Raw genomic sequence first — 25514 nt, 5'->3', positions numbered from 1 at the left:
TGTGATATACCAACAAAACGCAGGACACATTTGTGAAATGGAAGAAAAATGATTCTTGCCGTTCAATTCTTTTTTAGCTAATAAAAATCTGAAGTGTATGACATGCAATTGATTTTAGCATATATGAGTCAATTCAAATCTTTTAGTAGAAGTCATCATATCTTGTGTTTTTTGCACATTCTTCTTTGTGAAATAGCTCAAGCTAAGTCAGGTTGGAAATGTAACGTCTAAACTGAAATTTTCAAAGCTTTTCGCAGATGTTTCAATCGTATGTAGTGAATTCACCTTCCAGACCACGCTGGTCTTCAGACTCAAGGCTACTCTGCATTCCCAGAACCAGAATCAAACATGAAGAAGCAGCATTCAGTTCTAATGCTCCACTTATCTGGAATAAACTCCCAGAAGAAAAATTTCTGAAACCCTGAGTTATCTATTAGTTTAGAGTTACCTTTGAATGTTAATGTTAAACTGTTGTTGCTCACTGAAACTTCATTAGATTAAGTTTGTAGTCCAACTTGTCTTAACCCGCTGCTACTTTTCTACTGTAATGTACTTTCCTCTGTATGTTTTCGTTTCTTACGTTCTGTTCATGCAGAGCACTTTAAATTGTGTTGTTACTGAAATTTGCTATACAAATAAACCCGCCTTGCCTTGGGGGATGTGCCGTGTTAGTTTTCCATTTCATTGCTAATTTTGCAAGTAGGTCAAAAAGTTCAGTTTTGGTGACATTGGCCACAGCAATTTTATGTCTCTCTTTCCACAATGACTTTTTTCTTGCGACTCTTCCATTAGGATGAGATTTATGAAAAGCACAACTAATAGCTATCCTATCCACAGATTCTCCCAGCTGAGCTTAGGATCTGTGCAGCTTTTCTAGAGCTATCATGGCAGCTTGGCTGCTCCTCTGATTAATGCTCTTCTTGCCTGGCCGGTCCATTTAGGTCAGCGATCATGTCTCGCTACGTTTGCAGATGTGCCATACTCCTTGCATCTTTGGACGATGAATCAGACAATGCTTTATGAGATGATCACATTGTTTTTCGAATTGCTTTCCTAACCAAACCTGTCTTTAATCATGGACACCTGTCTGCCCAGGTGGACTTTTTTTGTTTTACTAATTAGCTCCAGTGAATCCTATTTGGAGATATCAGTGTACAGGTCCCTTTCTATGTGTTTTTATAATAAAAAAAGAAAGAAAGAAAATAAGAATTTGAAAATGATGTGTCTTTTCCTTTACAATGATGGGTTACCTTGTGAAGCTCTTTCATATGAAGTCCTAATAAGATAAACTGAAGTTTATAGTTGTATGCATACTTTTGCAAGACCTTGCAGTTGCTGCATTTCTTGTATAATTACTGGGACCACGAACCTAAAAAATGCACAAATAATTGTATATGTTTCCAGGCTCACATTAATGTGTTTTATTTTGCCAAGTTGCAATTTGATATTTTTGTCTTGTTTCCTTCTGGGTACGTTGCACACCAATCCTTGTCCTAAAATAGTTCAGCTAGCCATGAAATTATAATTACCAATTAGCCAATAAACCTTCAGGCAAATGTTGTTGTCCCCGCAGCAGTCCCAATTAATGAGAGAACTGCAGGTTAATTAAAAACAATCACGGCCTGCCAGAGCGGAAGCGTCCAGGAGATTAAATCAAACAAACTCCTACCATCATCCAGTTGGAGCTTAAAAACAACATTTTATGTCTTTTATCAAGTTCAAACATGAAATGTTGAGTTCTGCTGTAATAAGTACAGAAGAGGATCATCATGTAACTGTAAAAAGCAACTGACTCAACATCTCAGAGAATAACCAAACATCCATTTAACTGCGGCTTAAACTCTCCCTGACGTGAGCTAGTACGCTCTTTGCACAAACATATAGGCAGCTGAAATATTTCTATGCATATATGATTTACTTGTATGTCATTCAGCAAACAACCTTCACACTCCATCTGTCACCCTGCCATTCCCAATACCAATTTGTGCATTTCTACAGTTCTCGCCACAGGAGCGGATGCCCACTGGGTAATCTGAGCAAGCGATGCATGGAGCAGGGCTGTCTGCGGCTACATGCTGCCAGAAAAGTACTACGAAGCCTCGTGCTAGTTATATAATCTAAAGAGAGAGAGAGAGAAAAAAAGTACAAACACATTAGAAAAGATTGTGAGAAGAAACTCTACAGTGCTTCTCCAATCCAGTTTCGAACAGATGGCATCAACAGTTGCTTGTCATATTGCGCTTCCTCAAGTATGCACAGCTGCAGATACGAAGGAAGTTGCTGCTATGATGAGAGTGTATTCAAGTATAGGGTTGATACGACCGGAGCAGCAAATTGGGAGATGAATTTGTTTTTCGGGAACGCTGTGATTCAGTTCTGGTTGTGCGCAATTCATCTGACAGACTGATAATTGAAAAGCTGATCGCAACACGCCTGATGATTGGTCAAACCCCCTGCAAGGAGGGAATACATGACATGATCCTAATCATGTCATGTAGAGATCTTAGTTTAACATGTAAAACACATGCACCACTTCTCATGTCCTCTGAAAGCAACTCCGCAGCACAAATTCTCCTTTACAACCCCGTGTCAAATATTATAACTAAAAGCTATAGCGTGAGCAAGCTATGATATTAATTGTATCTTTGCAATCCTGCTCCAATTCCCCCGTTAGATTTGACTCAAGACCTACAGCCTGGGACTGAACCGTCGAAAGGAACATGAGGGATCAGTCAGGAGAGATTCAGTCAAATATTACAGCCACTGGTCCGGTTGGTGACACACCGTTACACAAACATGCACTGGGGGTCAAGGGAAGACGACCACAGGGTGAAAAACCTCAGAGCGACGCTTACCTTCTTGGTGAATTTTTTTAGTGACTTTACAGAGTTTCCCATTGCAAAAAGAAAACAAAAAGAGGCAACAAAAACTCCCTTTTCTTTATGTTTTCTCTCTAACTGTCCCACTGTGTCTGTTCGTGAGTGCACATGTCGGCATGCATGTTTGAATGGGCGTCAAGGCGCGCATTGGAATAGAAGGATCAGAAAGGGAAGAAAGGTTCGGTGGATTACTGACTGACATAAAGTGACATTTGGGAAAAGACGGAGGAAATAACAGGGGAAGGGTACGGCAGGACCTGGTGGACGGTACAAGGACAGGGGATGCTGAGAAAAAATAAATAAAAAAGGACAGGTCAGGGAAACAAAGATTACTTGGGAGAGGAAGCATGCATGTGATCTGTGCAAGATGCGAATGCCTGAAGTGGAAAAGCAGGATTGCTTATTCATTCCATCCTCTTTCCTACAGTGTCTTCCCTCCCTCCATCCTTCCCTCCCTCCCCTCTACCCTCTCTATATCTCGTTGTGTGTCCGTCAGTCTTGCTCTTTTTCTCGCACACCCCCTCCGCCTCCCAAACTCCTGCTAACTCCACACTTTTAAACCATCTTTATTTGAATGTGGCCAAAGAAGTTCTTTTGGACAAGCATATTACCTTCTTCTGACCAAGAGGCTGAAGACACTAATCCAAACACACACACACACACACACACACACACACACACACACACACGTACACTTGATTAAACACACTCGGATGTGGGGCTACGAAGCTAAAAATAAAACTCTCTCTCTTTCTGTCTCTCTTCTCCGCCCCTTTTCCTGACTCTGCCCCCCAGCATCCATACCCGACTACATGGAGGCAACACAAAGTCATGATAAGCTTCAAGGGCTGGGATTCAGATCAAAGCCAGAATGGTACAGAAATTACACACGGATGCCGAATTACCCTGACGGAGAGAGGAGCAGAGCAGCACGTGCAAACACAAACACCCACAGACAGGGAAAGATGCTTTCCAGCGGTATCTCTCTCTCCCTCTCTCTCTCTCTCATACACACACACACACACACACACACACACACATACATTTGTCACTGAGCATAAAGGTTATAAGACAAATCCAAATACATGTAAAGAGTTTTATTTCACTCTCGTGTTTCCATTTTTCCTGCTGAGTCTTTCTCAGTTCTGTTCTTTTGTTTGTTTGCGGTCTCTCTCGGCACAGAGATGTAAACTCGTTTTTATTTTTAATGTTATTCTCATTTTCCGTACTGAAATAAAAAGATGGACAGAGTCCTCTTCCATACATTAATATTGGACAGCAATATCATAACACTATTTGTTAAGATAGAATTAACTTTTCTGTATACTTAGAATTTATTTTTCTGTGTTGAATTTATATTTATTGTTTGGGATGTTTAAATTAAATCATCAGGGTAAATCTCTGTTCAAATGTGGTCTAAACATACAGCTGTTGGCCATATAATTAGAATATCATGAAAAAGTAGATTTTTTTTCAGTAATTCCATTCAAAAAGGGAAACTTGTATATTATATTCATTGAAGACTGACACATTTCAAATGTTTATTTCTTTTAATTTTAATGAGTATAACTGACAATTAATGCTGAAGTTGAGCAAAAACAGCCCTTTTAGAGGAATATAGATTATTTAACTCTTGAAAAAGTACTATTTTTCCTGTGTAGAGAGGCTGATGCCTATCTCCGGCGGTCATTGTGAAAGAAGGGAGGGTACCCACTGAACATTGCTCCAGCACAGAGCTACACAGAGACACTCAGGACAAACAACCATGCACATACAAACAGACCTAAGGGAAAATTAGAGAAATTAATAAACTTAAAATGCATGTTTTTAGATTGTGAGAGGACCCAGAGTACCCTGAGGAAACCCACTGCTCAAAGGGAGAACAAGCTAACTTAATGCAGAAAGATCTCAGCCGTTGTCCAAACCACAATCTTTTTGCTGCAATGCAACGGTGGTGGCAATGGTGCTTAAAGGTGACCTATTGTGAAAAATTTCCTTTTTGCACATTTTTGTACATCCGTTTTGGTCTGTGCTGCTTCTAGAAACAGCCCAAGACCTAAAAGAACCCATCCAGCTGTTTATATATATATATATATATATATAAATATATATATATATATATATATATATATATATATATATATATATATATATATATATATATATATATATATATATTTTTTTTTTTTTTTTTTTGCAATAGGTAAATGTTTTGTTGGTGTCTAAAAATGAGGCATTTCAAAAACCTCCTGATTATTGCATCACAGTCAGTGGGCCCTGTTGCCTCACCTAGCCTCACTTCATATTTAGAAGAGGAGCATGTTTACCGGCATATACGCTGCATAATGGAAAGGACAAATGTTTTGTATTTGGCTGCAATAAACAACATGTGGACGTGCACATACTCCCAGTCACGGAGGACAGAGATGTGTGATTTGATTTTATTTTTGACGGCAATCTCCCAGCCATGTTTTTAAAAACTACCAACAGTACACGGCAGGTTTTAACGAAAGGAAAGTAGAGTGCTATCACAGTGGCCGAGCAGACAGAACGAGTTAGCATGTTGCTGTAAGCTGTTATGGTGCTCCTGTTGTAGGAGGGCTGTGTGGCAGCCGCTTCTAAAGAACAAGAAATAAAAGGGCAGAGAGCAAGCTTGTCACCACCGACAGGGAACTGTCCTGTGATATTATGTGCAAATTAATTACTTTTGTTTTGACTGAGCTGATCTTTGCTGGTTTTGCAGGAGGCTACACTTCTGCTTCTGGGTCTCGCTCAGGGTCAAACACTGCAAAAATGGATCTAAAAATAAGTAAAATGTTCTTAAAATGAGTGTATTTGTCCTTGATTTGAGCAAGTGAATAAGATTATTTGCCAATGGAATGAGTATTTTGACCCCTAAAATAAGATTATTAGACATTCTGCACTTGAAATAAGATGATGGAGATGAGTTGTTCCTATTTTAAGTGCAAAAATCTTTTTCCACTGGCAAATCATCTTATTTACCTGCTCAAATCAAGGAAAATAAACTAATTTTAAGAACATTTTTACTTATTTTAAGTTCCGTTTTTGCAGTGAAGATGTACGGTTGTACCGTTGTGCATCTGCTGCTAACCATTCTCATGTGTATAAAGTGCGAGTGTAAACGTTGAGTTGGGGGGGGGCGCAGCCAGCAACAGCTTATTTGCGTATAATAAAAACTGTACATTTTAAATAAGCTCAATTTAGGCAAAACTGGGGAGGTGAAATCTCATTATGTGAGAATGATTTTTTGCAAAAAATGTAATGAACATTTGGTATGGCCCATAGACCTATCCTAAATGTTTGAAGGAGGAATAACAGATCAACTTTTTTTTTTTAACTATCACCTTTAAAACTGGCACTGTGAAGCCCTTACTGTTTCATATTTCCTTCACATGTGGAATTTAATAATTATAAAAATCCCTAAAGGATCCATATACTTTTATTTTCATTCTTTCTGGCTGCACAGTGGAAAAATTTTGGCAAACCTCTGCCTTCAAAATCTCTTGTAATCCTTCCGTTCCTAAAAAGCTCTCACTGACCAAGGTCCGCCTGCAGAAGCAGAGGTATTTCTCTCACTTCAACAATCGCCTGGTCAGACACTCAGTAAGTGAATTTCCACATTGAATTAACCCAGAGGGTTACTCTTTAGGGACAAGAAGTGTCCCTAAAGAGAAAGATTTCTTCTTTCAAGAGCTTAAATAGGACCAAATGTGGAGACGAACTGGACAAGAAAATTTACTGGGCACAGCACAGTGTTGGCACAGAAAACACGAGTTATCCTAAAGCACAGGGAACATCTAGAGTTCTGTATGTTTTTATTTATTTTAATGTTTGATCTTAACTTTGTGGTTGTTCTTTGGTATTAGTTGTGCTTAAGATGATGTCTTTCATCCTTTGTTTAACCCTCAGTCATATCCGTCACACAAGGTCTCATGAACCAGGACAATATTTAAAGAGACATTTAATGTTCCTGTTTCTCTCTAAATCTGTTGCATAAATCCAAATGTCTTGATAAACTAGCATCACAAGTGACCCACCATCTTTGTGATTCCTTTGTTCTAAAGACATATACCGTTTTGTTACAAGATTTGACAAACCATAGCAATAGCAGTAGTTTTGGAAATCTTTCATCTTGGGTTTTGTCTTTGTTGTTGTTTCACACCTGCCCACCACAGACACACCCTACACACAAACTTACATTATGATATCAATGTTGTATTGTAAACAGAATAGTTAGTTGACCATAGTGTTTATTAGGTTGAGTATAGCTGACCGTAATAATTATTCTGACTCTAATAAATTGCATTATACTTTTTATATCATTTGTGTATGAGCCCTGTGGAATCTGCTGGTTGAAAACCCTGAGTTCAAGTCTCTAAACTGCACAAAAGGTGTCATATCTGCACAGCCGGTCCATGGTCTTATAAGGCCTTAAGCATAATTTCTTTCTTGGGTCGATTAAGCACACCTGCCACCACTACATAAATGTTCTCATATTGCTTTCATACTGCCCATGCTTGACCTTTTTGTTTTTTTGGTTTTCTGCATTCATCATAATTACAGCTTTCCCACATTGTGAGCTAATAAGGAATTTAAATTGACTTACAGGGTATGTTTCTTACAAAGATGAATTGATTCACATAAAATGGTGAATGAATAATTTAAAGTGCTCAGTTAAAATATTCTATACATTTTTTGTATTTCATTTTAAAGTGATTCCACAAAAATGTCCAGAGCTCAGAAGAAAACATTAGCCACATGATATGGTTAAAACAAATTAGACTGGATGGTCATTTACTCCTTAATCTTGTAGTGAATTAGGAATTATTCAAACAACCTATGTCCTTTCTTTAGCCCCTTTCAGAGTTTTTAGTGGTGTGTTTTTACTTCTCCAGTTCAGTCAAAGTCCTGCAGCCAGCTAGCAGGCTTTCCAGAGCTGATGCATAATTATCATCAGCTGTACCTGGCCAATAGGATCTCTGCGAATGTCTGCATCCAGGCCAAATTCATGTGACAACATTCACTCTGCATGCTTGCAGTGACAATAAGAGGGCACCAAACCCACTGTAGACGAAGAAGACAATGGGTCAGATCATAAAAAGAAGAAAACAACAACAACAAAGCTTGTTTTAAAGAAATACACATGGAATAGGTCTGCTTTACCCCATTATTGATAGGTTATCTCATAGGCGCAGCAATGATCCACGAACTGCATTGTTTTCACTTATTTTCTTCTTCTGGTCTTTTTGAATAGACGGTGTATTAAACCAGCCCGATATCGCCCCCTTGATTTTCTCATGTGAAAACTGCTGCTCCATCCGAATACCCTTATAGAGTAAGGACTCTTTAGCCAAAGCGTAAGTGTGTCAGCCGTCGCCATTACAAGTGCTGTCCGAGCGGTCAGTAAGGAAGGAGGAAGGAAAAGGAGCCTGTGTGCTTCCTCTTACAGCTAATTTGCCTAGGAACCTCGTGATGGCCCTTACCAGCGCTAAGGAGCTATAGGGTATCCCACAATCCTTTGTGTGACATGACGTGTAACCACAACCCACCTCATGGAAATGAACGAAAATGACCAGAGAGAAGAAAGCATGCGCTTTGTAGTTCATTTTCGAAAGGCTGGAGGCCCGGATTTGACTCGTGTGTTTTCGTTACGTAATGACATCCCAATTAAAGGCTGTCCGAAAGCGGCACAGCAGTCCAAAGCTCCTTTCCTACCCACGAAGGTGCTCTTACTGTTGACCCCATTAAAGGTCAAGGAACAGGAGCTATGATTAAAGGTGTTCAGATGGAGTCTGCAGTTCTCTGGGGGAGCAAGGTTGTTTCCGCTGGGATAAAGATTGTATAAATATGGGGAGATGATTGTCCATAATGACAAAGGTGGCATGTGTCTAGCAATGTATGAACATCATACCGTTTTATGGTATAATATGTTAAAAAAAAATGTGTGTTTACTGTCCTTACTGATCTATTTACAAAAAAATTAAAGTGTGCCTTTTTAGGTTCAGCCACAAGTTGTTGTAACAATTAAATTAGGTTTAAATTATGATCATTGGCATGAGTATGTGTTTTTGTAACGATTGAAAAAACACATGCCAGCATGCGGTTGAGACTACAAAACATGTTAGTTATCAGTTTTTGATTCTTTTCCATGTGATGTCCTAAAAATCCTTCTTTTATTAATGATTTTAATAATAATTAAAGACTTTCTTTAGACACTTCTGAATACTTGTTATCGATTCCTATGCTGAACAACAACACATATCTACCTTACCTGAGATCCTTATCTCTTGTCTTTTGTGTTTGAAAAGTGAACAGTGCCTCTCTCAAGTCATATTCATGCAATACGGTAACTAGAAGTCATGAGTTACTGATGAAGGTTTTTCAGGCTCTATGATCAACTTGAAAGATAACAAGCAACAACTTTGCACATCATTACAAGGTGCCCCAATAAATGTCAAGGACGTTGTATTTCATGCACTGAAAGTCTATGTGGAAGGTAATTTCAAGTCTTCACTTCACATTTGTGTTGAAATTATGACTAGATGTGTGCTTTGGGTGAATTTTTGAATATTCAGAAAATCTTTTTCTTCGTGTAATTTCATGTATTTTTCTTCATTGACGTCAAGAAAGCTTCGTACATTCAAACTTCAGTTGTGACACTTGATCACATGCGGTAAGAGCGATCTATTTTTTCAGAGCCGTCTCCAGCAGCATCAACTCCGGAGGTAACGCCAGCGCCAGTCACCGTGGACGCCTATATTCTCCTCTCCCGCTCGACCTTGTCTGTTCGCTCCTGTTCTAATAAACACATTCACGCCGGAGTCATTTCAGACCTAAGCTCCCATTCAGCGTCCTCTTTGTTGCGCCGCAGATGATTCATCCAGCCTCTCACCGGAGGCTCATTGTGAACTTCAGAACACATCAGACGTCAGATACAGGAGCCGTCAGCTCTTATAATGTCACACCACAGTGTGCATGGGCTTCATTTCCATCTCTCTCGCTTTCTTTCTCTTTTGTACATTTTTTTTTCCTTTTCCTTCATGCATTTACTCACTCGCTCAGAAAATCATAATTACTATTTTTACATAACTCTTTCGACACAGCATGGTAACAGCATCCTGTAATAAAGTCCTTCCAGGATCTAACTTAGACGCTGTTTCTTCATAATATGTTGCAGGGTGGCATCATTCTAGTGAGACAAGAGAAAATAGACTATACAGAAATCTTGCTATAAGAAGAGATATCGAGGATGCTGAGGTTTGTATGAATCTACAAATACAATGCACTGAAAAGGTATTCACACCTACAGAACTTTTTCCTATTTTGTTACAATCAGAGTCCTCTCTGTATTTTATTTGGATTTCATATGATAGACCAAAGCAAAACAATGGATAGATGTGAAGTGGAAGGGAGATGAAACATGGCTCTCTCGTGGACTCCATATATGCAGGAAAACCACGTTTTACATCAGTTACAGTCTTTGGGGTCGTCTCTACCAGCGCTGTACATCTACAGACTAAAATCTTTGCCCATTTTACCTTTCTAAAATAGACCAGAGTGCTGAAACATCTGCGTGTCTGCCTCCACACCCATGTGAACTAGAGGCATATCCCATTCTTAATCTATCAGGTTTACTCTGATATCATTCCACCCTTTGTAACCATAACAGCTACAATTCTTCTAAAAAATACTTTCTTTCTAAGTTTGGGAGTGACTTCATGGGAAGTTTTGACCATTTTTTAGAAGTGCATTTTTGAGGTCAGGCATTGGTGTTGGACAACAAGGCCTGGCTCACAGTCTGCTCTCTAATTCATCATAAAGGTGTTCTGTTGGGTTGAAATCAGGATTCTGTGGAGGTCATTCAAGTTCTTTCACACCAAACTGATTCATCCATGTCTTTGTGGAACTTGCTTTGTGTAATGGTGAAAAGTCGTGTTGGGATTTTTAAGAGGCAATCCCCAAACAATTCCCACAAAGCTGTGAGTATGCCAAGTCCAAATAATTTGTCGCTCCAGAGTTCACATCTCCCCTGATCTTGCGTCCAGTGGCTTGTCCTTCCCTAACATGGCATCTGACTTATTGCAGCTGGTGATGTGATGTTTATATGCAGCTGGGAACCTGCTCCAAGAAACTATCTACAGTGTTAAGCTGATCGGAATATCAGCTAAAGTGTGGGGTTCTGTAGCTAATGACTATGAAGAAAGTTGCCACATTCTGCACACTATGAGCCTCAGGCTTTCGCTGACTCAGCTCTTTGATTTTATGTGGCCTACCACTTTGGAGCTGAGTCGCTGTTATTCTCAGCCACTCCCGTTCTGTTGTAATACCACCAACACGTGGCTGTGGAATATTCAGAGGAGGGAAAATTTCATAACTAGACTTTGCCCTGGGAAGCATCCTATGATGGTACCACACCAGAATTTGCTGAGCTCCTGAGACCGACCCATTCTTTCACAAATCTTTGTAGTAGCAGTCTGCATGAATATGGGCCTGATTGTACCCATTGGTGTCCATGGAAGTGACAGGAACACGTTAGTTCAATTACTTTGATCCCCAGACAGATGGTTTATTCAATATATTGTGGGTCAAACTTAATCAAACTGGATAGATAGCAGTTGTGAGCAGAATTAAAAAGAAATCTCTGATTTAACAATTCATGTTAATGAACGTTTATCTACACCATCCATTGTTGCCCTGGCGGTGCATTTGAGGTCATTGTCCTGCTGAAAAGTGAATCTTCATTTCAGTCTCAAGTATCAATTTAACTTGCAAGTTTGTTGGTCTAAAGCACAAAATCTAAATAAAATAAATTGTAAAGTGTTCACAAGGCACTGATTTACTCTGGTAAATGAATGCTGAATAGCAAAAAGATGTAATGAATTGTGATATAAAGCCATACCTTCAATATTTCTTTCAAATAAAAACATATTTTGCAAATTACATTTCATATTTTGGGTTTATTTGTCCTTCAAATAGAGACAATTTTGTTAAGCTGTGCATCTGGATGCTGAGACAACATAATGAGCTGTGAGCATGAGATCCTTTCTCTCTTTGCATTTCCATCATCAGAAAAGGCAGTAGAAGAAAAAAGAAACACATTTGCGTCATCTTCTTGCGTTTGAAATAAGACGTCACACTTTTATCCGACTGACTCAGTAAAAATCTAATTTGTGCAAAAATATCAGATTTCATTCAGGATGTTGTGGGGTTGTATCGACTGTGTCAGTGAAACCTCTTTTTCTTGTCCTCTGTCTGCCTGTTTTAAACTAATTTTGATGTCTGTCTGATTTCCTGTTTCAGCTTCAGGTCGCCGCAAGCATTCATGTATCAAACAGACCGTGAGTGCATGGGCTCTAATCCTCGTTCCAAAAAGCGGGTTGGATTTTACCAAAGGGTGAATTTTCTTAGCCTCGTGAGACCATCCTGATCTCGCGAGCTTTCAAGGTTTCACTCGCAGATCAGTCTGGATACTCTCCGTTGAAGAAAATTTGGAGCCGTTCACCAAACGAACGTCCAATCAGCGTTGGCTTTGAGGCGGGTTGAGGTGTGACGCAACGGGAAGCGCGTCAGTTCAGTCTTAACAGCATGGCGGCTTCAGCCGATGAAACTAGCGTTAGCGTGGCTATCGAGCAAGTTTTATCGGAATTACAGAGTATTTCTTTGCTGAGCTAACGAGCCTTTACCTGCAGCAGCAAGAGTAGCTTGACTTGTGGTTGTGTTTTCGTCGTCGCTCGTAACAGAGCGACGACGAATCTGATTGGTTCATTTGGCCCGTCTATCACCAACATAGGCCAATCAGCTAACCAGTATTTTCGCCCCTTCCCAAAATTACTTCAACGGAAGGTTTCCAGATGGATATGCGGAGCAAATCTATCTGGCGGAGTCAGGTAAGAATTTTCTGCCTCCATCTTTGGCAGCACAGATATAAAAATACCCATCCGTGTCTAAAAATAGCCCATTACACTCCAGACAAACTGAGAACATACGTAGGGTTGAGAAATTAGCCCCTCCTCTCGCTCTCTTTTAATTTCCATCCTCCTTTGTGGTAATAAGTGGGCTTTGATTCATTTTTTGGCTTCTTTGACATATTCAAGGTCAGTCTGACCAAAGCAGCCGAGATAAAAAGGAAAAAGGCTGGGAGATTTTTGAAGGAGCGGAGAAGTTGAAAGCTTAAAATAAAAACAAGTGTCATCGCTGACAGTAAAACGTAAGGAATTAGAAAATAATCTTCTACTTAAGGGCCTTTAATCTGACCTCAGAGCTTCTCATTGTGAGCAGGCACATATTTTCTCCTGGTTTACTTCCATCTACCCGGCAGCATTTCTACTATTCTGTCACTCACACTCTGAAATACAGTTTGCCAACTCTATCTTAAAGGGGCTTGCACCCTCTGCTGGATAATACATGCTTTCTTCTACATTTTTATTTTCAAACAAACCTCTGACTCTGTGATGCCATGCAAGGTTATAAAGATCTGAGCATTTTCGTGAACAGACAACATTTTCAGGGACATAAACACAATCACTGCTGTTGCCTGAATAATAAAAAAAAGTTGATGCTTTTTTTAATTAAAAAGAAGGACTTACAGTAATAGTCACTTTAACAGCTTATGAGGTCATGGTAAAATTTTAATTGTATGCTGTTTCCTGCTCCTTCAATAGGCAAATTAACACAAGTGGTTCACCCTGGCTTTACTGCATTTAACTTGCTACCAATCGTTACTTGATTCACTAATCTACTACGTTAGTTAGCCACGTTGGCTGAAGTGTTTCCTCCTGGTTCTCTGTGTGTGTTTTTGCTAACACCTCAAAGCAAAACACTGCCCCGCTCCAGTCACATAATCAGGTTTTGATGGGCTATTTTTAGCTTCTCGTTCTCGCGGCAAGGAAGTTCTGCTGGGATTGTACGGAGATCTCGATGTTACATAACAAAATGTGAAATGAAAGAGTTTGCCGAGTTTGACGTCTCACCCTGGATTCTCTGTGATGCTGCTGCATCTCTTCAAGGAGAATGTCGCTTCTTTGTTTTCCAGCTTTGTTCCCGTACATGCATCATTCCCACGGTCCTTCGCTGGAACGCCGATGCAAACTCATGCCCTCTCATGATTTCATTCTGATTATGAGTTGCCTCTGAAATAACGATACTTCACAGCGCATAAAACAAACCACCAGCTCTTTTAATCCGGATGTTTCCGATCCAGAATTTGCCGTAGCATTTTCAAGGGAACATTTGAGGCGAGGTGCTGATAACAGGTCATTGGTGGTTAATATCATACCTGAAGTTTATAACTCTCTTTTTGTCTTTACTTAGATTAAATCCAGATGAGCCATTTCTGGAAGTTGATGGTGACAGGTAGTTTGATATGCCCAAAACACTATTTTATGAACCTTTAAATCGTTGCCATGTTTACATTAGGGAGTTATTTCTATAGAAGATAATTATATTCACAAGAAATGGATTTAAGCAGTGCTGCCCTGACAATGATCTTCCTGTTTGAAACAAGTAACATTAGGGATGAAGCATTTCCAGTTGGACCTTAATAAACAAGTTATTTTGAGCCTTTGGGACCAACTTGTCTAGATTCCTCAAAGAACGTGTTTCACCTTCATTTTTGGCACACTCCCTTCTACCTCTGTTTTCTGTCTAAATAATTGGCTTTCGTGTAAATAACCAAGGCAAAATTGGCAAAGGCTTAAAGGTAAAAATAGAATTTAGATAAACAGCTGTGGCGTTTTTGACTGTGGAGTTGTTTCGTGTAGGTAGAAGTCTGTTTAGATCTTAGACCCTTTCGGACTACAAGCTAGCTTGCAACTAGTCTGAATTTAGATGAAACGAAGAGGCCAAGAAATTTATTTATTACTACTGCTATTCAGGTTGTAGTCAGTTCGGTGCTATTCCGCAACGAAACATGACACAACCTCAAAACCTTTACAGTGGTCTAGGTTAAAAAAAAAAAAAAATATATATATATATATATATATATATATATATATATATATATATATATATATATATATATATATATATATATAGATATATATATAAATAAAATGAACCTTTTAACTCTTCAGGTTTCCAAGACATAAACCGCTTACAACCTTTTGAAAGAAGCTACTTCACAAATTCTGAAATGTGTCTTTAATGACAGCGGCTTACCCAGGATACTCCATGAGGAAAATAATTTAGAGCAATTACATTTCTCTTTGTTCCCAAGATCAAAGCGTTTCAACCATGCATCATTTAGCATCGCAGTTAAACATTCACATACTGATTTACAGATGTGATCAAATAAATGCTAAATTAGCTCTTCTTCCCTCACACTTCAGCAGTTTTGGAGGCTTTATATAGCACACCGTGGCATGGATCTTTCCTCTCTGGAACCGCCTAAGACTGATTGAAGCTTTGGCCTGGATTGAAAGGAGTTATTTCTGGAACACATCAGTGCACAGGGAGGTAATTCTCTCCTCTCGAGCTTTTTAACATCGACACAAAAAGACGGATTTTGATGAAGGAAGAAAAAAGATTGGGCAGGAGATGAAAGGCTGGGGGAGGCGGCCAGGGTGGGACTGGATGGGGAGGGACAAGAAAACTCACGGTGCGGCTGCATGATCTTTCAGGGCAACATAATGTGGGAAATATCCCACATTTAGAAAATGAAAAGTGCGGTGTGGTATGTTTTATCAACAAGTAGATGCATGGCTCTTCACCTTTATGGGTTCTTTGTATACTTGACAAGCTCTCATCCATGCAAACATTTTCCACAGAGCAGGTAAGACGATCTCTCCCTATTCGCTGCTCAGGTGACAGCCTTGATGAAAGCCACTGTATTCATATCGGGACGGATGAGAAAGTAATGGACACCAGACACATGCTGCGGCCAGATTTCGACATTCATTTTTAATCTGCTTTGCCCCGTAGCGGGACGTTTCTTTTATTGTTTCTAGCTTCACCTGCGTCTCACCTGAGAGCCATGTTACCTCTTGCAGAACTTGCCAGCACTTTCACTAACCATCTGGGCTGTACTTAGACAACCAGAGGCCTTAACTGAAACAGCTAATCTGTACAAATGTATCCAGGCTTTAATATTACTATAGCTTTTATATTTAAACCTAATTTTGTATCTAATATGTTAGCATATCACCTTTTATTCTGTTTCGTCACTTTGTACCTTGACCTAATCCTGCAAGGGAAAGTTGTGAGCATCAAATTTCGGTTTCTTGACCCAGATTCTTTTCTTTTAAGAGTCTGTGGCTCTGGTGGCCTTTATTCACAGCAATCAGGCAGGAAAAGGGCAGAGAGGAGGAAGAGACACAGCAAAGGTCGGGAACCAAACCCCAGAAGGGCTGTGCTGAAGACCAACAGCCTCTAGATATGGACAAGTTAACACTTCCACATCACCCACCACATATCGGAAAAGATTTGTGGCTGAATTTAAGACTTTACGGATTTTATGAATATGCTTTGATATACAGTATACCACTCCATTATAGCTCTTTCTGTGAGTTTAGGGCCATTGTCCTGCTGGAAGGGGAAGTCTTTTTTGCGGCCTGTAACAGGTTTCCTTCCAGGATTACCTTGTATTTAACAACATCCATCTCCCCGTCAGCTCTGAACAGCTTCCCAGTCCTTGCTGGGGCGAAAAAAAACACATCCAAGCATCCCCACAACATGATGCTGCCACCAGCATATTTCACAAGGCAGTTGATATGTTCAGGGAAACGTGAATGACAAGTTTTCTGCCACAAATGGCTTTTTGCTTATTATCAAAAAGTTTAATTTTGGTCTCATCTGACTAGACCACCTTCATCCACATATTAGGTGCATCCCATGCATGGCTTTTGGCAAAATGCAAAAGGAAAAAAAATTATATTGCGCGTAAACAATTTTATATGTTTCAGAATGTGACTACAGTGAATAAACAGGGGGAAATGTCTCTGAATTATTAATATGATCTTAGGGAGTTATGTCAAGTGAACACACAGTAGAGTGAGGGAGGAGAGTCCAAGTGTTTTATTGTGCAACCACTAAATGAAAGCTATAGTACACAAGGAGAGGGACAACCCGGTTAGCTTTAGGCTTTTAATTATTGTCTGCTGACATAGCTTTCGAGCTAAATCAGGTTATCTCGGGGTCCATTTATGAGTGGATTGGTCCTGACTGTGAGGCACAGTGGGACCATACTGCACTCATTTTGAATGTCCCTAAAACCATCTTTCTTCAGCAGAGCTTTTTCTAAATGTATACTTTATTTCTAAATTCAATGTCATTTCAATCAAGCAATCAATTGTATTTATTTTTTTTTATTTTTTTTGTCAATTCTGAGTTTAAATTTTCCTCAATGCTGAACAGTTTAAAATGTTGTTCTTCAGGACTTGCCTGAAATTAGGGGGATTCTTTAGCAAGACACCAACCGGTTCATCTGTTAACTGTGAGTTGGGCTTTGACACAATTTGAAAAGTATTTGAAAGTTTTAGTTACCTGCCCGAATACTGACTTCACTATGGGATGCAGATTGGAGTCGCTCTCTGACGCCGAGCCCAGTCTTTTCCCTCTGCGGCTGGATGCGGGCCGGACAGGTGCACTGGCCGCAGGTGCGTCCGAGCTGAGAGTGGAAGTGGACCCGGACACGACTCTCTCGCTCTGCTCGAAGAAGAAATCCGCTTCGTCGGAGTGTTTCGGCTGAGGAGTCGGCGAGGTCCTCCTGTCCTGCCGGGAGTCGCCCTGCTGGACGCGGTGCTCTGCGGGAGGCGAGTCGTGGTGATGATGAGGGTGGTGAGGTTTGGATCTGGAGGACTTGCTGCGCTCTTTCTGGTGAAGCCGGCTCGCCCTGTGCCTCGCATCCTCCTGAGGGTAATCATCCTCCAGCGGGCTCTGTTGTCGGGGACAGTGACTGCTTTGCACCCGGTGATGCTCAACTAAATGCCGAGACTCAGCGTGTCGCGGCTGGCAGAGAGGTCTCCGCGCACTTGCCTCCGAGTCATCCGACCAGGGCGCATCCTCGCTGCTTCCAGCTCTGGAAGGGTGGTGATTCCGATGATGGTGAGCGCGGTGGTGGATCCGGTGAGCAGCGGCGGGATCAGGGTGCGCAAGCCTGCGGCTGAACCCCGACGGCCGCAGCAGAGAGGTGGTCGACTCGCTTTTGGGAAAAGAGGAGCTCATCCTTCGCTTTCTCCTTCTTGATGAGCGACGCGAGGCTGGCGGAGGATACGAGTGGAGAAAAGAAGACAGTCGCAGTGTCCTTGTAGGTGTTCGGCAACATTCAGAGGGTCTCGCGTTATCCCACTCTCACACACCGGATAGCCCCTGGAGGTGCACCTAATCGGTCAGCAGCCGAGTGTGAAGTGTCGCCTGATGTGGCAGCAGGCGCACAGCCAGAAGCTGAGCCAAGTTGGGACGGAAGCAGTGTGCTGAGCTGCAGAGTGGCGCGCACAAAAGTTCATTAAGACGCACGTCACAAGCCTACAGATAATTTCCACGCATGATGAGCTGATGGGATAACTTGTTACGCCCTTTTGTGTTTGATTAGGTGGTGATGGGAGGGAGGGACATGGTGCACGCTTGAACCCAAGACACACACCTGTCACACACTGACATTAATTCTAGTGAACAAAGGTGTGAGGAATTGCTGAGGAATGGACAATTCTCGAAGCCCCTTTCTTACACTTGCGTAAAACGCTTTATATACTTGAGCAAAAACCTTTTTTAAGTGATTTTGGCAGATTTCAACGCAAGAACATTTAACATTTCCTGCAATTTTGTGCACATGTCCCAACATTTCAGTTTTCTGACTTTGTTTCCAAACTGTCCCTCCTGAGCTGTCCGTCTTATCTTCTTATCCTACTCATTTGTAATTTCTAATCATTCCCATTCCAACGTTATTGTCATTTTGACTTGAATCTATTGAATTAAACAATTATATGCATAATTCAAAATAAACATTGTCAATAGTGAATGCCAGATAATCTTAAACGACTGGGAAAGAGGCAGTAGCCTACATTCTTTGTTTTTGAGACAGTTCTATGATCTTTGCGTCCAGAATTGTTCAGATGTGTTATATAGGCATGTTCTGCTGTCATTTTGCCAAGGTATTCTTAGAAAACAACTTTTTAAGCTCAACGAGGCTGTACCTAGTTAAATAAAGGTCACAATAATAATTTTCATCACAATGTATTTTATGTCCAATAAATGTTAAGACAAAAGACGGCATATACATTGTTTCAAAAATCATTGGGCAAACGTACTTGAAATTTCTGGAATTACACACAGCAAATCTAACATGCTCAAATCAACACTGTCAGATTTGATTTTAACACTCTTGAAGTGTCTATATGGGTCCACACCAGAGAGAGTTAATTTGACTCTTTTTGGAGAGTTGGTACAGTAACTCTTATTTAGATTTAAATAATAAATCTTTCTGGAGTTGATAATTTAACACTCAATTACACCAACTAGGTGTTAGAATTGGAATATTAACACTCTCATGGAGTGTTTTCCTAACTACTTAAGAGTTATTCTGTAATACCCAATGCTGAAAATCTTAGTTTTCTGAACATATAAAAATCCCTTGAGAAAAATAAATAAATAAAGAAGCGATGTTAGTTTTTCTCAGCAAATATTTATTTCAAAAGTGCACCACAATTAGAAAATATTTTTCAAAACATGTAGCAATGTGGAACAATATACATGTTCTCACTTTTATTAGAATATTGCCTATCAAAAGGTCTGACATAGGTGAGCTTGCCGATGCAAATAATAACATGCTCATTATTTTTTTTCTTCAATACGGTATGTTCATCAAAGTACAAAGTGTTGGCAGTACAGCTTATTATGAATGCCTGCTGTTCATGTATTATAATATGACAAGTTGTATTAAACACAGGTAGATCATTGAACATTGCAGTACATAAATACAGTCCAAACCTGGTATTCAGTGCCATAATTTCGTACCCAGTTTGTAGTTAAAATATTTCAGCATGAATCCAGATTTAAGGTGTTAGAAAGTAGATCTCCACCTTCCAGGCCATTGGCTGCTCTTGATTTTAAAGGACCATATTCAAATCTTTTGAAACAATAGTTTTGTGTAAAAACTAAATGTGTAAAAACTGCAAAGAGCCTCATCATATGACAGGCTGAAGACAAAGTGTGCTTTGAATAGCCCATCAAAAGCAGCCACTGATGTTGGAGCATCACAGGGGATAGCTCTCTGATCCACAACAATGAAAAATCTCTGAATGTTCTTGCAGAGAAGGAATGGTTGTCTGGTGTCCACTTGCTTCAGGAAAGTAGTAAGGCTGACTCCTTCCTGAAATTTAAATGGCATATATCAGTCAAAAGTAAAATATTCTTTAAAACAGTTAGCTTGACATATGATGACTATGACTATATTCCATCCATCCATCCTCTTCCGCTTATTTGGGTTCAGCTCATAATGTGAGGACTACATTCCTTTTAAAAGACCTTACAGATTTTGTCTCTCCTGTTTTATAATTATAAATACAGCAATATTTAATGTAAAACACACCAAAGGTGACTGTATTTATGCCATCCTACATGTTTATATCTCATGGCATTTAATTTTTACAAACTAGTGTTGAATAAAGAAAAAAACAAAAATCATTAGTTCCAATAAGTGTTAAGGGTGCATACCTTGACAAATCTTAGGAGATGATTGGCTGCCTGTGCAGAGCTAATCTTTGCTGGGTTTTTTTTGTGGCCTCTAGATGTGGGGGGCAGCAGATGCAGCAACAGCAGAAGAGCTGCAATGTCACTATCCCAGCCTTAAAGACAAAAAAGCACATTGGAGACAAAATTCAGTTAAACAGATACAGCTTTTTAAAGCTTATTCAAAAACCAAATATGCATAAATCACTTAAGATATATTTGCTTGCAGTTTACAGTACAGCAAGAGAAAAAGTGAAGAGAAAACACTGGCCAAATTTACCAAAGACAGATGGATGTTCCGGGTCAACAGAAGCTTGTAACTCGTCAACCCAGGGTCTTGATGAAAGACTTTGGCTTTCTGTGAACACTTTTTTGCTTGAAATATGAAAGCCACTTCGTGAGAAATCTTCCAGAAACTTCATCCCCAAACATCATCGAGAAATCCTGATCAATCTTTTAAAAAGAAAAAACAGACACCAAATGGTGCTTACTAACATGTTATTTGCACTATTTATGCAATATATGGAACCATTTTGTTCTTTTTGGATATGAAGGGCTTTTTTGAGAACCTAAACCCTGTGCCCAAAGAATACAGTCATTATTACAGTAACAAATTAAAAATATCTCCAATTTCCACTTCAATACTTTGCTTTGTAGCAAAATTCTGAAGAGAACTAAATTTAAACTAAAACTTATTTTCATGCACTGCAGAGAAGGTTCATTTCTCCATTTAAACCACCGTTTGCTGCATTGATTTTCACTGCAGACCAATTTTCACTGCATTGGTCATAAGATAGCTGGGGATTCACGTAGCACCATGCGTTCAACATTTCCCTAATCATTCTTTCAGCTGTATCGATGTTGATGAGTTTAGCCAACAAATACATAAAATATTCATCTACAAACCTTTTTTCAACACTATAGTTACAAAGATTGCAAGTTAGCTAAACATAATTAGGATATCACCGAAGCAATGTAGCTAATGCAATGTAGCAAATGTCTATCATAGGCTTTCTCTCGACTGAAAAAACGGAATAGAGTTAGAAAGCAAATAAAATATTTAAACCATCTGAGAGAAATTACTTACCAGGCTGGGTAAACGGGTCTTTATAACAGCAAAATGGAGAGTAAAGTTTTCCTCAGCTTCGTTCGGTTCCTGTAGCATTGGAGGCGGAGTCTGTGAATGTACTCTTTGGGTGTCAAATCCACTATAGGAGTTCAGAGTTGATAAACAAAGAGTTGTTTTTTTCCATTTTAACACCCCCAGATTTGTTATGCAACATTATTTTTTAACACTCAATTTTAACTACTAAAATTTGAGACCTCAGAGTTAAATTTGTATAATATAACTCTATTAAGAGCTAAATTAACACTGCCTTTGAGCAAAGTCTACTAACACCACATTATTTAACACTTTTGAATTTGCAATAAGATACGATAAGATATAATAAGATTCTATTATTTTCATTGCATGCACAGAGGACAAAGCAACCCGTTGCAGCTGAATTTATAGTAAAGATGAAGGCTGAGTGTAGTGAAAGAAGCAAGTGTGTATTTGTCCTATTTGAAAGCATTGATAGCGCCATTTAAAACCTTGCAACATGCAATAAAAACCTACCCCACTGAGAAATGGCAGCCTTGAATTTTCACAACTGGTTATGGAATAAACCACCATTTCCTCACAGGTGAGGTTACCAAATTACACCTTCCATCTATATACACATACATGTTAATAAATACAAATATGTGCATTTTACCATGAAGTATTTAATATTTTATATTACATTTAATTTGCTGTCAGAAATGATATACACCTCAGCAGTATTATGAAGACAACACCCAGATACCCATGCATTGACCCCCGCCCCCCCAAGATGTTTGCTTATTTGTTGTTTTAAATACATTCGTAATCTTACTGTACACATGGTCAAGTGTGTCTCCTCATCTGGAGGGTCTCAGCTGTTGCACATGCCGCCTTTGTGAAAACAACTGACACAGCACTCATTACATATATTTGTTTCCCTAGGAAACACAAGTAAAAAGCCTTGAAATCAATGAATTGATAGTATAATCTTAATCCTGCCAAAATGTATTAAGTATAAACAAAAGAAAACAAAAACAAACAAAACTGAAGAAAAATAGTTGGATCAATGGAGGCGCGATCAAGAGGTACCACACAGCTTGAGTTGATTCAGCTAGTAATCACTGATCAGGCCCGAAATATCGGTCTCAGACCTGAACCTTCAAAGGCATCTAAACAAAATATAAAGTCAGCCTTCTATCACCTGAAGAACATTTACAGATAGGTAACCTTTTGACCAATCTGTCTGTAAGATTTGATTGAATTTGACTTTGTAAACTGCCTTGAGATGATCTGTTATGAGTTGGCGCTATATAAAACTCCCAGAAGACTGTAAAAGTGTTAGAATCCTGAGTTCCTTTAAATCAAGACCTAAAAACCTATTTGCTTAGAGTTGCCTTAAAAAGTTAATCTTCTATTTAAAATGTTGTAGTTCACTGAAATATCATTAGATTAAGTCGGTAGTCCCACTTATCTTGATCTACTGTTACCATTCCACTGCAATGTACTTTCCTTTGTATGTTTTCTTTACTTATGCTATGTTCACGTACAACACTTTGAGTTGCCTGGTTACTGAAATATGCAATACTAATAAACCTGCCTTGCCCGCGAGAAACATTTATTATTTTTGACAAAAGTAGTGGTTCCACACTCTTTGTCACTCCAAGCAGTTTTTCATAAAAGGTATGGAACTGAAGCAATTTTTATGATTATAGTTTTAGGTTATTGTTTACCTGGAACATAAATATGATGTGGGCCACTCTTCAAAATGGGAAAGACAAGAGAAAATATATATCAAGTAAAGCGAATGAGTGTTGAACTTCAAAAGTTGGAAGAAGAAAAAAAGACAAGAAAATACAAGAAGAAAAAAACTACTTGCCTAAACTTGCTTATATCTAAAGCCAGATTAATAAAGGGTTAAAAACTAGTGGAATAAGTCTGGATGAGAATATATGTTGCTGGTTTATGTTGCTAGAACACTGCCAGAAACAAAGAATACTGAAAGGTCAGAGAACTGCAGGAAAGCACAGCTTCTTGGGCTTTACTAAGCCTTCATAACAACCATTAGACACTGTCTACAGTATTTTAAAACTCTATTGGAACCTTAACAGGAACTTTAGTTTTAATAAGGAGTCAGCTTTTCAACAACAAACACTTCAGGTAGCAGAGATGTGATCAAAGGATGTTCATGTGGAAATGCAACTAATGTCCACTGCTGCATACGGTGGAGGATCTGTCATCAAGTGTGGCAATTTATCTTCCAAATGTCGTTAGAGTTCATGGTATCACGAGTTCTTTGAAATACTAGGACAGTAGATATCTGGCGGCCTATGATAAATGGCTTGTACAGCACTTTAACTAGTCTAAAGACCCTGAAGCACTTCACATTACAGTTAGTCATTCATAGACATTCACACCCTGACGGTGGTGAGCTATGTTAGTAGTAGTAGTGGGGCAGATTGAGAGAGGCAAGGCTGCCAAACATCAGCGCCACCAGGCCCTCTGACCACTGCCAGCAGGCAATGCAGGTGAAGCAAATTACAGGATGAACTCGCTAACCTCTGCGCCACTGTCACCCACACAGGTGCCTAGGGCCAAAAACTTTAAAATCAGTCATTAACAGGTGTTTCAGCCAGGAAGTGATCCAAAGCCAAAAAAAGAAATGGTTCAACGGACACAAAACGGGTCTTTTTTATGATCCTGTCAATCTCCAGAACAATGTTCCGTAGAAAAACCTGTGGGGTGAGATGAAGGGAATAAAGCAGGAACTGTCTTGACAGATTGCGCAAGGACAAATGTCAACCTTTTGAAATCGCTAAGTGTTGTCCTATTTGCAAAAGAAGTTTCTTCAAAGTATCAACAGCAGGAATACCAATAATTTCTGTACCAGTGATTGGTAAAAAGCAATTAATTCCTTGTGTGATTTCTTATTTCTGCACTTATTACATGCATTCAAACAAAAGGCAAGATTTGGTATGTCTAAAACTTTCAGTGTCACATTATCCTATTGCAGTAAAACCTGAATTTATTTTAAGGCATTTTAAACCTAAAGGTGTGTCAGTAGCGGTGGAAGGAACTCTATGGTACGTTAAGAAAACAAATAACGATGAAAGACACACAGTCTTTCAGTTTATCTCATCAGTGATCTAATGACAAATGCTAAAAGATTAAATTATCGCTGAATCAGATTTCCAGAAACTGCATTTAATCACAAACAAAAAGGAAATTTTAACACACAGCCAAGAGAGAAAATAGAAACAACTTAAAACAGAAACGTGTCTGTCTTCAGTCACATCTGTACACCCAGGGTCATAATTCTCTCAGCAGAAGGAGAATAATGACGTTAATACCTTCAACCAATTAGACCGAACTGTTTTTCTGTGAGTAAGTGGAGAAAAGGAGCAGATTTTGCTCGTCTCTCTCAGGGGAATCTTTGTTCTCTGACATCTGTGTCTCTTCTGCTCCAGGGAGAGGCAAAGTATCATCACTTCATTGCATTAATGCCCTCTTCAGCAGTGGCCTGCTTTAACTACGCTGTCATCTAATAGGGGTTTATTCTACCTTATCAGCACTGACACATACTTTTTCTGTGAAATGTTGATCTTGTGACTGAAGCTGTAAGGGGTTTTTTTTAACTGTAAGTGTTTCAATAATAGCCTTATTCATGGACCACATTAAGTCCACATTTTTTTATTGCTTCATGGCATATATGCCTCTCCATATTGGTCTGGCGCTTGACTTTTGTACATACTGGGTTGCAGCAGGGGACATTCAGGCCTTCGGGTGCATCATGGCCTATTTATTGTCCTCAAAGACAAAAAGAGACACTAAAAACAAACAACTGGAGGAAGTGCATTGAAAAAAAAAGCTGA

At 39.4% G+C, this 25514-nt stretch overlaps 1 protein-coding gene and 1 long non-coding RNA gene across 5 annotated transcripts in view; both read right to left on the bottom strand.

Annotated features, from left to right (window-relative positions):
• cabp1b (calcium binding protein 1b) overlaps positions 1-18341 on the bottom strand; it is a 28048-nt gene extending 9707 nt beyond the window's left edge. For 2 of the 4 annotated variants that reach the window (XM_036130264.1, XM_036130265.1), the window contains exon 1: positions 2856-3322. In XM_036130264.1, coding sequence (XP_035986157.1) covers positions 2856-2897 — 42 coding nt within the window. In that variant the 5' untranslated portion in view covers positions 2898-3322. Of the gene's footprint in view, positions 1-2855; positions 3323-17378 lie in introns of those variants that run through there. The other 2 variants (XM_036130263.1, XM_036130262.1) reach the window with 2 other exon arrangements.
• A 1154-nt stretch (positions 18342-19495) lies between these two features.
• Positions 19496-21981, bottom strand: LOC118559549. Its single transcript, XR_004928925.1, has 4 exons — positions 21649-21981; positions 20842-21014; positions 20547-20677; positions 19496-20202 (listed from the first exon to the last, which is right to left on the bottom strand). It is a non-coding gene; the product is annotated as an uncharacterized LOC118559549 (long non-coding RNA).
• Between the last annotated feature and the right edge of the window lie 3533 nt (positions 21982-25514).

The sequence above is a fragment of the Fundulus heteroclitus genome, unplaced genomic scaffold (assembly GCF_011125445.2).
Source record: "Fundulus heteroclitus isolate FHET01 unplaced genomic scaffold, MU-UCD_Fhet_4.1 scaffold_319, whole genome shotgun sequence".
In the NCBI taxonomy this organism is placed as follows: domain Eukaryota; kingdom Metazoa; phylum Chordata; class Actinopteri; order Cyprinodontiformes; family Fundulidae; genus Fundulus; species Fundulus heteroclitus.
The sequence above is the reverse complement of the archived record's forward strand: the minus strand, read 5'-3'. Positions and strand labels throughout refer to the sequence as shown.